We start from the raw sequence: 15628 nt of genomic DNA on the forward strand, positions 1-15628 counted from the left end.
CCAGGAGCCTGGGGACCCCCCCAAAATGGCACCCAGGGGTCCAGGGACCCCCCCCAGAATGGGACCCAGGGGTCCAGGGTCCCCAAAATGGGACCCAAGAGCCTGGGGACCCCCTTCACCAAGGGAGCCAGGGGTCTGGGACCCCCTGGGACCCCCAAAATGGGACCTAAGCATCCAGGACCCCCTCCCCAAAGGCACCCACAGGTCCGGGACCCCCCCAAAAGTCACCCAGGAGTCCGGGACCCCCACCCAAAAGGCACCTGGGGGTCCGGGACCCCCCCCATAATGGGACCTAAGCATCCAGGACCCCCTCCCCAAAAGGCACCCAGGGGTCCGGGACCCCCACCCAAAAGGCACCCAAGGGTCCAGGACCCCCCCAAAATGGGACCCAAGCATCCAGGACCCCCTCCCCAAAAGGCACCCAGGCATCCAGGACCCCCACCCCAAAGGCACCCAAGGGTCTGGGATCCCCCCAAAAGTCACTCTGGGGTCCGGGACCCCCACCCAAAAGGCACCCGGGGGTCCGGGACCCCCCCATAATGGGACCCAAGCATCCAGGACCCCCTCCCCAAAAGGCACCCAGGCATCCAGGACCCCCACCCCAAAGGCACCCAAGGGTCTGGGACCCCCCCAAAAAGCACCCAGGGGTCCGGGACCCCCACCCAAAAGGCACCTGGGGGTCCTGGACCCCCCCAAAATGGGACCTAAGCATCCAGGACCCCCTCCCCAAAGGCACCCAGGTATCTAGGACGCCCCCAAAAGGCACCCAGGGGTCCAGGACCTCCACCCAAATTGGGACCCAAGCATCCAGGACCCCCTCCCCAAAAGGCACCCAGGCATCTGGGACCCCAAAAATGGGACCTAAGCATCCAGGACCCCCACCCCAAAGGCACCCAAGGGTCTGGGACCCCCCCAAAAGTCACCCAGGGGTCCGGGACCCCCACCCAAAAGGCACCCGGGGGTCCGGGACCCCCCCAAAATGGGACCTAAGCATCCAAGACCCCCACCCAAAAGGCACCCAGGTGTCTGGGGCCCCCCCAAAAGGCACCCAGGGGTCCGGGACCCCCACCCAAAATGCATCCAGGTATCCAGGACTCCCTTAAAATGGGACCCAGGCATCCAGAACCCCCACCCCAAAGGCACCCACGGGTCCGGGACCCCCCAAAAGTCACCCAGGGGTCCGGGACCCCCACCCAAAAGGCACCCGGGGGTCTGGGACCCCCCCAAAATGGGACCCAAGCATCCAGGACCCCCCCAAATTGGGACCCAAGCATCCAGGACCCCCTCCCCAAAAGGCACCCAGGCATCTGGGACCCCAAAAATGGGACCCAAGCATCCAGGACCCCCACCCCAAAGGCACCCAGGGGTCCGGGACCCCCCCAAAAGTCACCCAGGGGTCCGGGACCCCCACCCAAAAGGCACCCGGGGGTCCGGGACCCCCCCAAAATGGGACCCAAGCATCCAGGACCCCCTCCCCAAAAGGTGCCCAGGCATCTGGGACCCCAAAAATGGGACCTAAGCATCCAGGACCCCCACCCCAAAGGCACCCAGGTATCTAGGACGCCCCCAAAAGGCACCCAGGGGTCCGGGACCCCCACCCAAAAGGCACCCAGGTGTCTGGGGCCCCCCCAAAAGGCACCCAGGGGTCCAGGACCCCCACCCAAAATGGGACCCAAGCATCCAGGACCCCCTCCCCAAAAGGCACCCAGGCATCTGGGACCCCCAAAATGGGACCCAGGCATCCAGAACCCCCACTCCAAAGGCACCCAGGTGTTCGGGACCCCCCCAAAAGTCACCCAGGGGTCCGGGACCCCCACCCAAAAGGCACCCGGGGGTCCGGGACCCCCCCAAAATGGGACCCAAGCATCCAGGACCCCCCCCCCAAAAGGCACCCAGGCATCTGGGACCCCAAAAATGGGACCTAAGCATCCAGGACCCCCACCCCAAAGGCACCCAAGGGTCTGGGACCCCCCCAAAAGTCACCCAGGGGTCCGGGACCCCCACCCAAAAGGCACCCAAGGGTCCAGGACCCCCACCCCAAAGGCACCCAGGTGTCTGGGGCCCCCCCAAAAGGCACCCAGGGGTCCAGGACCCCCACCCAAAATGCACCCAGGTATCCAGGACTCCCTTAAAATGGGACCCAGGCATCCAGAACCCCCACCCCAAAGGCACCCACGGGTCCGGGACCCCCCAAAAGTCACCCAGGGGTCTGGGACCCCCACCCAAAAGGCACCCGGGGGTCTGGGACCCCCCCATAATGGGACCCAAGCATCCAGGACCCCCTCCCCAAAAGGCACCCAGGCATCCAGGACCCCCACCCCAAAGGCACCCAAGGGTCTGGGACCCCCCCAAAAGGCACCCAGGGGTCCGGGACCCCCACCCAAAAGGCACCTGGGGGTCCTGGACCCCCCCAAAATGGGACCTAAGCATCCAGGACCCCCTCCCCAAAAGGCACCCAGGTATCTAGGACGCCCCCAAAAGGCACCCAGGGGTCCGGGACCCCCACCCAAATTGGGACCCAAGCATCCAGGACCCCCTCCCCAAAAGGCACCCAGGCATCTGGGACCCCAAAAATGGGACCTAAGCATCCAGGACCCCCACCCCAAAGGCACCCAAGGGTCTGGGACCCCCCCAAAAGTCACCCAGGGGTCCGGGACCCCCACCCAAAAGGCACCCGGGGGTCCGGGACCCCCCCAAAATGGGACCCAAGCATCCAGGACCCCCCCAAATTGGGACCCAAGCATCCAGGACCCCCTCCCCAAAAGGCACCCAGGCATCTGGGACCCCCCCAAAAGGCACCCAGGGGTCCAGGACCCCCACCCAAAATGCACCCAGGTATCCAGGACTCCCTTAAAATGGGACCCAGGCATCCAGAACCCCCACCCCAAAGGCACCCACGGGTCCGGGACCCCCCAAAAGTCACCCAGGGGTCCGGGACCCCCACCCAAAAGGCACCCGGGGGTCTGGGACCCCCCCAAAATGGGACCCAAGCATCCAGGACCCCCCCAAATTGGGACCCAAGCATCCAGGACCCCCTCCCCAAAAGGCACCCAGGCATCTGGGACCCCAAAAATGGGACCTAAGCATCCAGGACCCCCACCCCAAAGGCACCCAAGGGTCTGGGACCCCCCCAAAAGTCACCCAGGGGTCCGGGACCCCCACCCAAAAGGCACCCGGGGGTCCGGGACCCCCCCAAAATGGGACCCAAGCATCCAGGACCCCCTCCCCAAAAGGCACCCAGGCATCTGGGACCCCAAAAATGGGACCTAAGCATCCAGGACCCCCACCCCAAAGGCACCCAGGTATCTAGGACGCCCCCAAAAGGCACCCAGGGGTCCAGGACCCCCACCCAAAAGGCACCCAGGTGTCTGGGGCCCCCCCAAAAGGCACCCGGGGTCCAGGACCCCCACCCAAAATGCACCCAGGTATCCAGGACTCCCTTAAAATGGGACCCAGGCATCCAGAACCCCCACCCCAAAGGCACCCACGGGTCCGGGACCCCCCAAAAGTCACCCAGGGGTCCGGGACCCCCACCCAAAAGGCACCCGGGGGTCCGGGACCCCCCCCACCCACCCACTCACTGATGTGGAGCTGGCGGCGGATGCGTTCGAGGCTGCGCTGGCGGTAGCGGGCTTGGGCGGCGTGGCAGCGTCCCGTCAGCGTCAGGAATTCTTGCGACAGCACCCCGTGCTGCGGGCACCCCAAAAATGAGGGACGGGGAACACCCGAAACATTCCGGGACCACCCACCCCCCGCCCCCACCTTAGGGACCCCAAACCTGCACCCAGGGACCCCAAACCTGCACCCAGGGACCCCAAAAAGCCACTTGGGGACCCCGAAATCCCACTTGGGGACCCCAAAAACTCACTTAAGCGACCCCAAAAACCCACTTGGGGATCCCAGAACCTCCCCAGGAACCCAAAAAATCCACTTGGGGACCCTGAAATCCCATTTGGGGACCCCAAAACCTCCCCAGGGACCCCAAAAATTCACTTAAGCAACCCCGAAAACCCACTTGGGGATCCCAAAACCTGCCCAGGGACCCTAAAAACCCCCTTGGGGACCCTGAAATCCCACTTGGGGACCCCAAAACCTCCCCAGGGACCCCAAAACCCACTTGGGGACCCTGAAAAGCTGCCCAGGGACCCCAAAAACACACTTGGGGACCCCAAAACCTGCCCAGAGGAGCCAAAAAACACGCTTGGGGACCCCGAAATCCCACTTGCAGATGCCAAAACTCCCCCAGGGACCCTAAAAACTCACTTGGGGACCCCAAAAACCCACTTGAGCACCCTAAAAACCTGCCCAGGGACCCCAAAAACCCACTTGGGGACCCTGAAATCCCACTTGGGGACCCCAAAACCTCCCCAGGGACCCCAAAACCCACTTGGGGACCCCAAAAACCCACTTGAGCACCCTAAAAACCTGCCCAGGGACCCCAAAAACCCACTTGGGGACCCTGAAATCCCACTTGGGGACCCCAAAACCTCCCCAGGGACCCCAAAACCCACTTGGGGACCCCAAAAACCCACTTGAGCACCCTAAAAACCTGCCCAGGGACCCCAAAAACCCACTTGGGGACCCTGAAATCCCACTTGGGGACCCCAAAACCTCCCCAGGGACCCCAAAACCCACTTGGGGACCCCAAAAACCCACTTGAGCACCCTAAAAACCTGCCCAGGGACCCCAAAAACCCACTTGGGGACCCTGAAATCCCACTTGGGGACCCCAAAACCTCCCCAGGGACCCCAAAACCCACTTGGGGACCCCAAAAACCCACTTGAGCACCCTAAAAACCTGCCCAGGGACCCCAAAAACCCACTTGGGGACCCTGAAATCCCACTTGGGGACCCCAAAACCTCCCCAGGGACCCCAAAACCCACTTGGGGACCCCAAAAACCCACTTGAGCACCCTAAAAACCTGCCCAGGGACCCCAAAAACCCACTTGGGGACCCTGAAATCCCACTTGGGGACCCCAAAACCTCCCCAGGGACCCCAAAACCCACTTGGGGACCCCAAAAACCCACTTGAGCACCCTAAAAACCTGCCCAGGGACCCCAAAAACCCACTTGGGGACCCTGAAATCCCACTTGGGGACCCCAAACCCTCCCCAGGGACCCCAAAACCCACTTGGGGACCCCAAAAACCCACTTGAGCACCCTAAAAACCTGCCCAGGGACCCCAAAAACCCACTTGGGGACCCTGAAATCCCACTTGGGGACCCCAAAACCTCCCCAGGGACCCCAAAACCCACTTGGGGACCCCAAAAACCCACTTGAGCACCCTAAAAACCTGCCCAGGGACCCCAAAAACCCACTTAGGGACCCCAAAAACCCACCTGGGGACCCCAGAAATCCACTCGGGGACCCCAAAAGCCACCTGAGCAGCCCTGGAACCCCCCCCAGGGACCTCAAAACCTCCACAGGGCCCCCAAAAACTCACTTAAGCGACCCCAAAACCCCACTTGGGGACCCCAAAACCTCCCCAGGGACCCTAACGACCCACTTGGGGACCCTGAAATGCCACTTGGGGACCCCAAAACGTCCCCAGAGACCCCGAAAAACTCACTTGGGGACCCCAAAACCTCCCAGGGACACCAATACCCCCTCAGAAACCCCCAAAAACAACTTAGGGACCCCAAAAACCCACTTGGGGACCCTGAAATCCCACTTAGGGACCCTAAAAACCTGCCCAGGGACCCCAAAACCCCACTTGGGGACACTAAACACCTACTTGGGGACCCCAAAACCTCCCTAGGGACCCCAAAAACCCACTTGAGGACCCCAAAAACCTTCTCAAGGACCCTAAAAACCTACACAGGGACCCCAAAACCCACCTGAGGGGCCCTGCAACGCCCCCCAGGGACCCCAAAACCTCCCAAGAGACCCCAAAAACTCACCTAAGAGACCCCAAAACCCCACTTGGGGACCCCAAACCCCCCCAGGAACCCTAAAAACTCACTTGGGGACCCTGAAATCCCACTTGGGGACCCTAAAAACCTGCCCAGAGACCCCCCCAAAACCCACTTGGGGACCCCGAAATCCCACTTGGGGACCCAAAAACCTCCCCCAGGGACCCCAAAACCCACTTGGGGACCCCAAAAACCCAGTTGGGGACCCCAAAACCTCCCTGAGCAGCCCTGGAACACCCCCAGGGGCCTCAAAACCTCCACAAGGACCCCAAAAACTCACTTAAGCGACCCCAAATCCCCACTTGGGGACCCCAAAACCTCCCAATGGACCCCAAAACCCACTTGGGGACCCCAAAATCCCACTTGGGGACCCCAAACCCCCCCCCCGGACCCCAAAAACCCACATGGAGACCCCAAAACCCACTTAGGGACCCTGAAAACCCACTTGGGGACCCCAAAACCTCCCCAGGGACCCCAAAAACTCACTTGGGGACCCCAAAACCTCCCCAGGGACCCCCCCCCCCCCAAAACCCACTTGGGGACCCCAAAATCCCACTTGGGGACCCCAAACCCCCCCCCGGACCCCAAAAACCCACATGGAGACCCCAAAACCCACTTAGGGACCCTGAAAACCCACTTGGGGACCCCAAAACCTCCCCAGGGACCCCAAAAACTCACTTGGGGACCCCAAAACCTCCCCAGGGACCCCCCAACCCCCCCCCCAAAACCCACTTGGGGACCCCAAAATCCCACTTGGGGACCCCAAACCCCCCCCGGACCCCAAAAACCCACATGGAGACCCCAAAACCCACTTAGGGACCCTGAAAACCCACTTGGGGACCCCAAAACCTCCCCAGGGACCCCAAAAACTCACTTGGGGACCCCAAAACCTCCCCAGGGACCCCCCAACCCTCCCCCAAAACCCACTTGGGGACCCCAAAATCCCACTTGGGGACCCCAAACCCCCCCCCGACCCCAAAAACCCACATGGAGACCCCAAAACCCACTTAGGGACCCTGAAAACCCACTTGGGGACCCCAAAACCTCCCCAGGGACCCCAAAAACTCACTTGGGGACCCCAAAACCTCCCCAGGGACCCCCCAACCCTCCCCCAAAACCCACTTGGGGACCCCAAAATCCCACTTGGGGACCCCAAACCCCCCCCCAACCCCAAAAACCCACATGGAGACCCCAAAACCCACTTAGGGACCCTGAAAACCCACTTGGGGACCCCAAAACCTCCCCAGGGACCCCAAAAACTCACTTGGGGACCCCAAAACCTCCCCAGGGACCCCCCAACCCCCCCCAAAACCCACTTGGGGACCCCAAAATCCCACTTGGGGACCCCAACCCCCCCCCACCTGGGTGCGCTTCACCCGGGCCCCGATGGTGTTTCGGTTCTCATCCTCCTCTTCCTCCTTCGCTGGTTCCAGCGCTGTGGGGGGGGACACCCAGGTTTTTGGGGGTTTTTTTTGGGGGGGGGGGGACACGACACCCAGGGGGGGTTTTTTGGAGGGGGGGGGGCGACACCCAGGGGTGCAGGGGGGGGTTCCCACCTCGCAGACGGGTGCGGATCTCCTGCGTCAGCTCCTGGATCTCGTCCCGCAGCACCTGCAGGTCCCGCTTCAACCCTGGGGGGGGGCACAGGTCAAGCCCCCCACCCCCCAGGGACCCCCAGAGCCCCCCCCTAGCCCCCCTATAGCCTCCCCAGATCCCTATAACCCCCCAGACCCCCACCCAGAGCCCCCAGACCCCCCCAGACCCCCTATAGCCCCCCCAGACCCCTATAGCCCCCCAGACCCCCTATAACTCCCTCAGACCCCCCCTCAGCCCCCCTATAGCCCCCCAGACCCCTCTAGAGCCCCCCCAGACCCCCTATAAACCCCCCAGACCCCCTCCCAGAGCCCCCAGTCCCCCCCACAGACCCCCTATAGCCCCCCCCAGACCCCCTATAACTCCCTCAGACCCCCCCTCAGCCCCCCTATAGCCCCCCAGACCCCTCTAGAGCCCCCCCAGACCCCCTATAAACCCCCCAGACCCCCTCCCAGAGCCCCCAGTCCCCCCCACAGACCCCCTATAGCCCCCCCCAGACCCCCTATAACTCCCTCAGACCCCCCCTCAGCCCCCCTATAGCCCCCCAGACCCCTCTAGAGCCCCCCCAGACCCCCTATAAACCCCCCAGACCCCCTCCCAGAGCCCCCAGTCCCCCCACAGACCCCCTATAGCCCCCCCCAGACCCCCTATAACTCCCTCAGACCCCCCCTCAGCCCCCCTATAGCCCCCCAGACCCCTCTATAGCCCCCCCAGACCCCCTCCCAGAGCCCCCAGTCCCCCCCACAGACCCCCTATAGCCCCCCCAGACCCCCTCCCAGAGCCCCCAGTCCCCCCCACAGACCCCCTATAGCCCCCCCCAGACCCCCTATAACTCCCTCAGACCCCCCCTCAGCCCCCCTATAGCCCCCCAGACCCCTCTATAGCCCCCCCAGACCCCCTATAAACCCCCCAGACCCCCTCCCAGAGACCCCAGTCCCCCCACAGACCCCCTATAGCCCCCCCCAGACCCCCTATAACTCCCTCAGACCCCCCCTCAGCCCCCCTATAACCCCCCAGACCCCTCTATAGCCCCCCCAGACCCCCTATAAACCCCCCAGACCCCCTCCCAGAGCCCCCAGTCCCCCCCCCAGACCCCCTATAGCCCCCCAGACCCCCTATAACTCCCTCAGACCCCCCCTCAGCCCCCCTATAGCCCCCCAGACCCCTCTATAGCCCCCCCAGACCCCCTCCCAGAGCCCCCAGTCCCCCCCACAGACCCCCTATAGCCCCCCCAGACCCCCTCCCAGAGCCCCCAGTCCCCCCCACAGACCCCCTATAGCCCCCCCCAGACCCCCTATAACTCCCTCAGACCCCCCCTCAGCCCCCCTATAGCCCCCCAGACCCCTCTAGAGCCCCCCCAGACCCCCTCCCAGAGCCCCCAGTCCCCCCACAGACCCCCTATAGCCCCCCCCAGACCCCCTATAACTCCCTCAGACCCCCCCTCAGCCACCCTGTAGCCCCCCAGACCCCTTTATAGCCCCCAGACCCCCTATAACCCCCCCAGACCCCCTATAGCCCCCCCAGACCCCCTCCCAGAGCCCCCAGTCCCCCCCCAGACCCCCTATAGCCCCCCCAGACCCCCTCCCAGAGCCCCCAGTCCCCCCACAGACCCGCCATAGCCCCCTCCAGACCCCCTATAACTCCCTCAGACCCCCCCTCAGCCACCCTATACCCCCCCGCAGACCCCTCTATAGCCCCCCCAGACCCCCTATAACCCCCCCAGACCCCCTTATAGCCCCTCCAGACTCCCCATAGCCCCCCCAGACCCCCTATAACTCCCTCAGACCCCCCCCTCAGCCACCCTATAGCCCCCCAGATCCCTCTATAGCCCCCCCAGACCCCCTCCCAGAGCCCCCAGTCCCCCCCACAGACCCCCTATAGCCCCCCCAGACCCCCTCCCAGAGCCCCCAGTCCCCCCCCCAGACCCCCTATAGCCCCCCCAGACCCCCTATAACTCCCTCAGACCCCCCCTCAGCCCCCCTATAGCCCCCCAGACCCCTCTATAGCCCCCCCAGACCCCCTATAAACCCCCCAGACCCCCTCCCAGAGACCCCAGTCCCCCCACAGACCCCCTATAGCCCCCCCCAGACCCCCTATAACTCCCTCAGACCCCCCCTCAGCCCCCCTATAGCCCCCCAGACCCCTCTATAGCCCCCCCAGACCCCCTCCCAGAGCCCCCAGTCCCCCCCACAGACCCCCTATAGCCCCCCCAGACCCCCTCCCAGAGCCCCCAGTCCCCCCCACAGACCCCCTATAGCCCCCCCCAGACCCCCTATAACTCCCTCAGACCCCCCCTCAGCCCCCCTATAGCCCCCCAGACCCCTCTATAAACCCCCCAGACCCCCTATAAACCCCCCAGACCCCCTCCCAGAGACCCCAGTCCCCCCACAGACCCCCTATAGCCCCCCCCAGACCCCCTATAACTCCCTCAGACCCCCCCTCAGCCCCCCTATAGCCCCCCAGACCCCTCTATAGCCCCCCCAGACCCCCTATAAACCCCCCAGACCCCCTCCCAGAGACCCCAGTCCCCCCACAGACCCCCTATAGCCCCCCCCAGACCCCCTATAACTCCCTCAGACCCCCCCTCAGCCCCCCTATAGCCCCCCAGACCCCTCTATAGCCCCCCCAGACCCCCTATAGCCCCCCCCCACCTTCGTCGGGCAGGGGGGTGCCCAGCACGGCCTCCTGCTGCTGCTCCAGCGCTTCCAGCTTCTGCTCCAGCGCCCGCAGCGCCGCTCGCACCCCCCGCGCCTGCGCACACGCTAACCACACGCTAAGCCCACGCTAAGCCCACGCCGAGGGCACGCGACACGCTAAGGGCACGCTAAGGGCGTGCAAAGGGGGAGGGGGGAGCTCCAGGGACCCCTGCACCCCCTGCGCCACGCGCCCAGCGCCGACGTGGTCGCTGCAGGCTAACTGCATGCTAATTGCATGTTAATTACACGCTAACTGCATGCTAGTGAGATGGGAGGGTATGGTAATGGCATGCAAATGACCTCGGGGGGGGGAACTGCAGGACGAGCCTGCCTGGCCCCTCCCTGATGGCACTGCCACGCTAATGACGCACGACGACACGCTAATGACGCGTTAATGACATGCTAATGTCAGGTCAGACTATATTAATGACATGCTAATGACATTCTAAGGGCGTGAAGGGCTCCGGTGCTGTGCGTCCCCCCTGCCCGCACATAGGACGGACATCCCAACAACATAGCATGCTAATGAGATGCTAATGAGATACCAAGGCATTCTAATGTCAGTGTGGCGTATGCTAATGGTGTGTTAACGGCATGCAAATGATATGTTAATGACATGCTCATATGTTAATGACATGAGGGGCTCCAGCGACTCCCACTGCTCTTTGTGCTGTGTACCTCCCCCCCGCGCTAATGATGTACGATGACATGATAACGACACGCTAATGAGATGCTAAACCCAGCTAACGTCATGCTAATGAGATGCTAAAACAAGCTAACGTCAAGCTAGAGTGTGCTAATGATATGTTAATGGCATGTTAATGCCACACTAAAGACACGAGGGGCTCCTGCACCGCCCTGTGTACGTACCCCCCTCACCCCCACACGCAAATGAGATGCTAATGAGATGCGGGCCCCGCCCACTCCCACCTGCAGGAGGGTGTCGGCCCCGGGGGGGCCGGGGGAGCGCAGTCCCATCAGGGCCACCCGGTCCCGCTCTTCATCTTCGCCGTCTTCCTCCTCCTCCTCCTCGGAGCTTCGCCTGAAGTCCTGGGGGGGGACAAGAGGGGGGTTACGGGGGGGGCTGGGTCCTCTGGGGGGGGTCCCCAAATACCTGGGTCCCATTTTGGGGGTCCCAGGACTCCTGAGTCCCATTTTGGGGGGGTCCCCAGACCCCTGAGTCCCATTTTGGGGGTCCAGGACTCCTGGGTCCCATTTTGGGGGGGTCCCCCTGAGTCCCATTTTGGGGGTCCAGGACTCCTGGGTCCCATTTTGGGGGGGTCCCCAGGCTCCTGCGTCCCATTTTGGGGGTCCCCGGACCACTGGGTCCCACTTTGGGGGGGTCCCCAGGCTCCTGGGTCCCATTTTGGGGGGGTCCCTGGACCCCTGGTCCCATTTTGGGGGTCCCCGGAACCCTGTCTCCCCTTTGCGGGGGTCCCAGACCCCTGGGTCCCACTGTGGGGGGATCCCTGGACACCTGGGTCCCACTTTGGGGGGGTCCCCAGGCTCCTGGGTCCCATTTTGGGGGTCCCTGAACCCCTGGTTCCCACTTTGGGGTGGTCCCCGGACCCCTGGACCCATTTTGGGGGGGTCCCCAGGCTCCTGGGTCCCATTTTGGGGGTCCCCAGACACCTGAGTCCCATTTTGGAGGGATCCCCAGGCTCCAGGGTCCCATTTTGGGGGGGTCCCTGGACCCCTGGGACCCATTTTGGGGGGGTCCTTGGACCCCTGGGAACAACTTTGGGGGGATCCCCAGGGTCCTGGGTCCCATCTTGGGGCTCCCTGGACCCCCGGAATCCATTTTTGGGGGATCCCCGGACTCCTGGGTCCCCTTTGGAGGGGTCCCTGGAACCCTGGTCCCGCTTTGGGGGGGTCCCCAGGCTCCTGGGGCCCATTTTGGGGCTCCCAGGACCCCTGGGACCCATTTTGGGGGGGGTCCCCAGGCTCCAGGGTCCAATTTTGGAGGGGTCCCCAAGCTCCCGGGTCCCATTTTGTGGGGGTCCCCAAGCTCCTGGGTCCCATTTTGGGGGGGTCCCCAGGCTCCTGGGTCCCATCTTAGGGCTCCCTGCACCCCTGGGACCCATTTTGGGGGGGTCCCTGGACCCCTTGGTCCCATTTTGGGGGATCCCCAGGCTCCTGGGTCCCATCTTGGGGCTCCCCGGACCCCTGGGTCCCATTTTGGGGGGGGTCCCTGGCCCCCCGGGTCCCATTTTGTGGGGGCTACAGGACTCCTGGGTCCCATTTTGGGGTTCCCTCGACGCCTGGGTCCCAGTTTTGGGGGGTCCCCAGGCTCCTGGGTCCCATTTTGGGGGTCCCTGAACCCCCGGGTCCCATTTTTAGGGTCCCCAGGCTCCTGGGTCCCATTTTGGGGGGGTCCCCAGGCTCCTGGGTCCCATTTTGGGGGTCCCTGAACCCCCGGGTCCCATTTTTAGGGTCCCCAGGCTCCTGGGTCCAATTTTGGGGGGGTCCCCAGACCCCTTGGTCCCATTTTGGGGGATCCCCAGGGTCCTGGGTCCCATCTTGGGGCTCCCCGGACCCCCGGGTCCCATTCTGGGGGGGTCCAGGTCTCCTGGGTCCCATTTTGGGGGGGTCCCCAGGCTCCTGGGTCCCATCTTAGGGCTCCCTGCACCCCTGGGACCCATTTTGGGGGGGTCCCCAGACCCCTTGGTCCCATTTTGGGGGGGCTACAGGACTCCTGGGTCCCATTTTGGGGGGTCCCCAGCCTCCTGGGTCCCATTTTGGGGGTGCCTGAACCCCTGGGTCCCATTTTAGGGTCCCCAGGCTCCTGGGTCCCATCTTAGGGCTCCCTGCACCCCTGGGTCCCATTTTGGGGGGGTCCCCAGGCTCCTGGGTCCCATCTTGGGGCTCCCCGGACCCCTGGGTCCCATTTTGGGGGGGTCTCTGGACCCCCAGGTCCCATTCTGGGGGGGTCCAGGTCTCCTGGGTCCCATTTTGGGGGGGTCCCCAGGCTCCTGGGTCCCATCTTAGGGCTCCCTGCACCCCTGGGTCCCATTTTGGGGGGGGGTCCCTGGCCCCCCGGGTCCCATTTTGTGGGGGCTACAGGACTCCTGGGTCCCATTTTGGGGGGGTCCCCAGGCTCCTGGGTCCCATTTTGGGGGTGCCTGAACCCCTGGGTCCCATTTTTAGGGTCCCCAGGCTCCTGGGTCCCATCTTGGGGCTCCCCGGACCCCTGGGTCCCATTTTGGGGGGGGTCCCTGGCCCCCCGGGTCCCATTTTGTGGGGGCTACAGGACTCCTGGGTCCCATTTTGGGGTTCCCTCGACCCCTGGGTCCCAGTTTTGGGGGGGTCCCCAGGCTCCTGGGTCCCATTTTGGGGGTCCCTGAACCCCCGGGTCCCATTTTTAGGGTCCCCAGGCTCCTGGGTCCCATTTTGGGGGGGTCCCCAGACCCCTTGGTCCCATTTTGGGGGATCCCCAGGGTCCTGGGTCCCATTTTGGGGGGGTCTCTGGACTCCTGGGTCCCATTTTGGGGCTCCCTGGACCCCGGGTCCAATTTTGGAGGGGTCCCCAAGCTCCTGGGTCCCATTTTGGGGGGGTCCCTGGACACCTGATCCCATTTTGGGTATCCCTGGACCCCTGGTCCCCTTTGGGGGGGGCCCCTGGATCCCTGGGTCCCATCTTGGGGCTCCCCGGACCCCTGGGTCCCATTTTGGGGGGGGTCCCTGGCCCCCCAGGTCCCATTTTGTGGGGGCTACAGGACTCCTGGGTCCCATTTTGGGGGGTCCCCAGCCTCCTGGGTCCCATTTTGTGGGGGCTACAGGACTCCTGGGTCCCATTTTGGGGGGGTCCCCAGGCGCCTGGGTCCCATTTTGGGGGTGCCTGAACCCCTGGGTCCCATTTTTAGGGTCCCCAGGCTCCTGGGTCCCATTTTGGGGGGGTCCCCAGGCTCCTGGGTCCCATTTTGGGGGTGCCTGAACCCCTGGGTCCCATTTTTAGGGTCCCCAGGCTCCTGGGTCCCATTTTGGGGGGGTCTCTGGACTCCTGGGTCCCATTTTGGGGCTCCCTGGACCCCGGGTCCAATTTTGGAGGGGTCCCCAAGCTCCTGGGTCCCATTTTGGGGGGGTCCCTGGACCCCTGATCCCATTTTGGGTATCCCTGGACCCCTGGGTCCCCTTTGGGGGGGGCCCCTGGATCCCTGGGTCCCATTTTGGGGGGGTCCCCAGGGTCCTGGGTCCCATTTTGGGGGATCCCCAGGGTCCTGGGTCCCATCTTGGGGCTCCCCGGACCCCTGGGTCCCATTTTGGGGGGGGGTCCCTGGCCCCCCGGGTCCCATTTTGTGGGGGCTACAGGACTCCTGGGTCCCATTTTGGGGTTCCCTCGACCCCTGGGTCCCATTTTTAGGGTCCCCAGGCTCCTGGGTCCCATTTTGGGGGGGTCCCCAGACCCCTTGGTCCCATTTTGGGGGATCCCCAGGGTCCTGGGTCCCATCTTGGGGCTCCCCGGACCCCGGGTCCAATTTTGGAGGGGTCCCCAAGCTCCTGGGTCCCATTTTGGGGGGGTCCCTGGACACCTGATCCCATTTTGGGTATCCCTGGACCCCTGGTCCCCTTTGGGGGGGGCCCCTGGATCCCTGGGTCCCATCTTGGGGCTCCCCGGACCCCTGGGTCCCATTTTGGGGGGGGTCCCTGGCCCCCCGGGTCCCATTTTGTGGGGGCTACAGGACTCCTGGGTCCCATTTTGGGGGGTCCCCAGCCTCCTGGGTCCCATTTTGTGGGGGCTACAGGACTCCTGGGTCCCATTTTGGGGGGGTCCCCAGGCTCCTGGGTCCCATTTTGGGGGTGCCTGAACCCCTGGGTCCCATTTTTAGGGTCCCCAGGCTCCTGGGTCCCATTTTGGGGGGGTCCCTGGACCCCTGATCCCATTTTGGGTATCCCTGGACCCCTGGGTCCCCTTTGGGGGGGGCCCCTGGATCCCTGGGTCCCATTTTGGGGGGGTCCCCAGGGTCCTGGGTCCCATCTTGGGGCTCCCCGGACCCCTGGGTCCCATTTTGGGGGGGGGTCCCTGGCCCCCCGGGTCCCATTTTGTGGGGGCTACAGGACTCCTGGGTCCTATTTTGGGGTTCCCTCGACCCCTGGGTCCCATTTTTAGGGTCCCCAGGCTCCTGGGTCCCATTTTGGGGGGGTCCCCAGACCCCTTGGTCCCATTTTGGGGGATCCCCAGGCTCCTGGGTCCCATCTTGGGGGGGTTCCCCTGACCCCCGAGTCCCATTTTGGGGTTCCCCGGACCCCCGGGTCCCATTTTTGGGGGTTCCCAGACACCTGGGTCCCCCTTTTTTTAATTATTTTTTGGGGGTGAGATTCCCACCTGGCGGAGCTCCCGCGTCCGATCCCGCATGGTGGCGCCCTTCCCCGCGGGGGCGGATACGGAAACGGGAGGGGCGCTCTGCGCCTGCGCGCCGGCCCACCATA

The 15628-nt window shown here is 64.5% G+C and overlaps 1 protein-coding gene across 1 annotated transcript in view; it reads right to left on the bottom strand.

Moving 5' to 3' along the window:
- LOC138683003 (syntaxin-4-like) overlaps positions 1–15628 on the bottom strand; it is a 28402-nt gene extending 12774 nt beyond the window's left edge. Inside the window, 6 exon segments of the mRNA XM_069774523.1 lie at positions 3582–3690; positions 7274–7347; positions 7469–7543; positions 10157–10256; positions 11132–11251; positions 15525–15628. Of these exon segments, the coding sequence (XP_069630624.1) occupies positions 3582–3690; positions 7274–7347; positions 7469–7543; positions 10157–10256; positions 11132–11251; positions 15525–15554 (508 nt within the window). The 5' untranslated portion in view covers positions 15555–15628.

Source organism: Haliaeetus albicilla, chromosome 30 (genome assembly GCF_947461875.1).
Source record: "Haliaeetus albicilla chromosome 30, bHalAlb1.1, whole genome shotgun sequence".
Lineage (NCBI taxonomy): Eukaryota > Metazoa > Chordata > Aves > Accipitriformes > Accipitridae > Haliaeetus > Haliaeetus albicilla.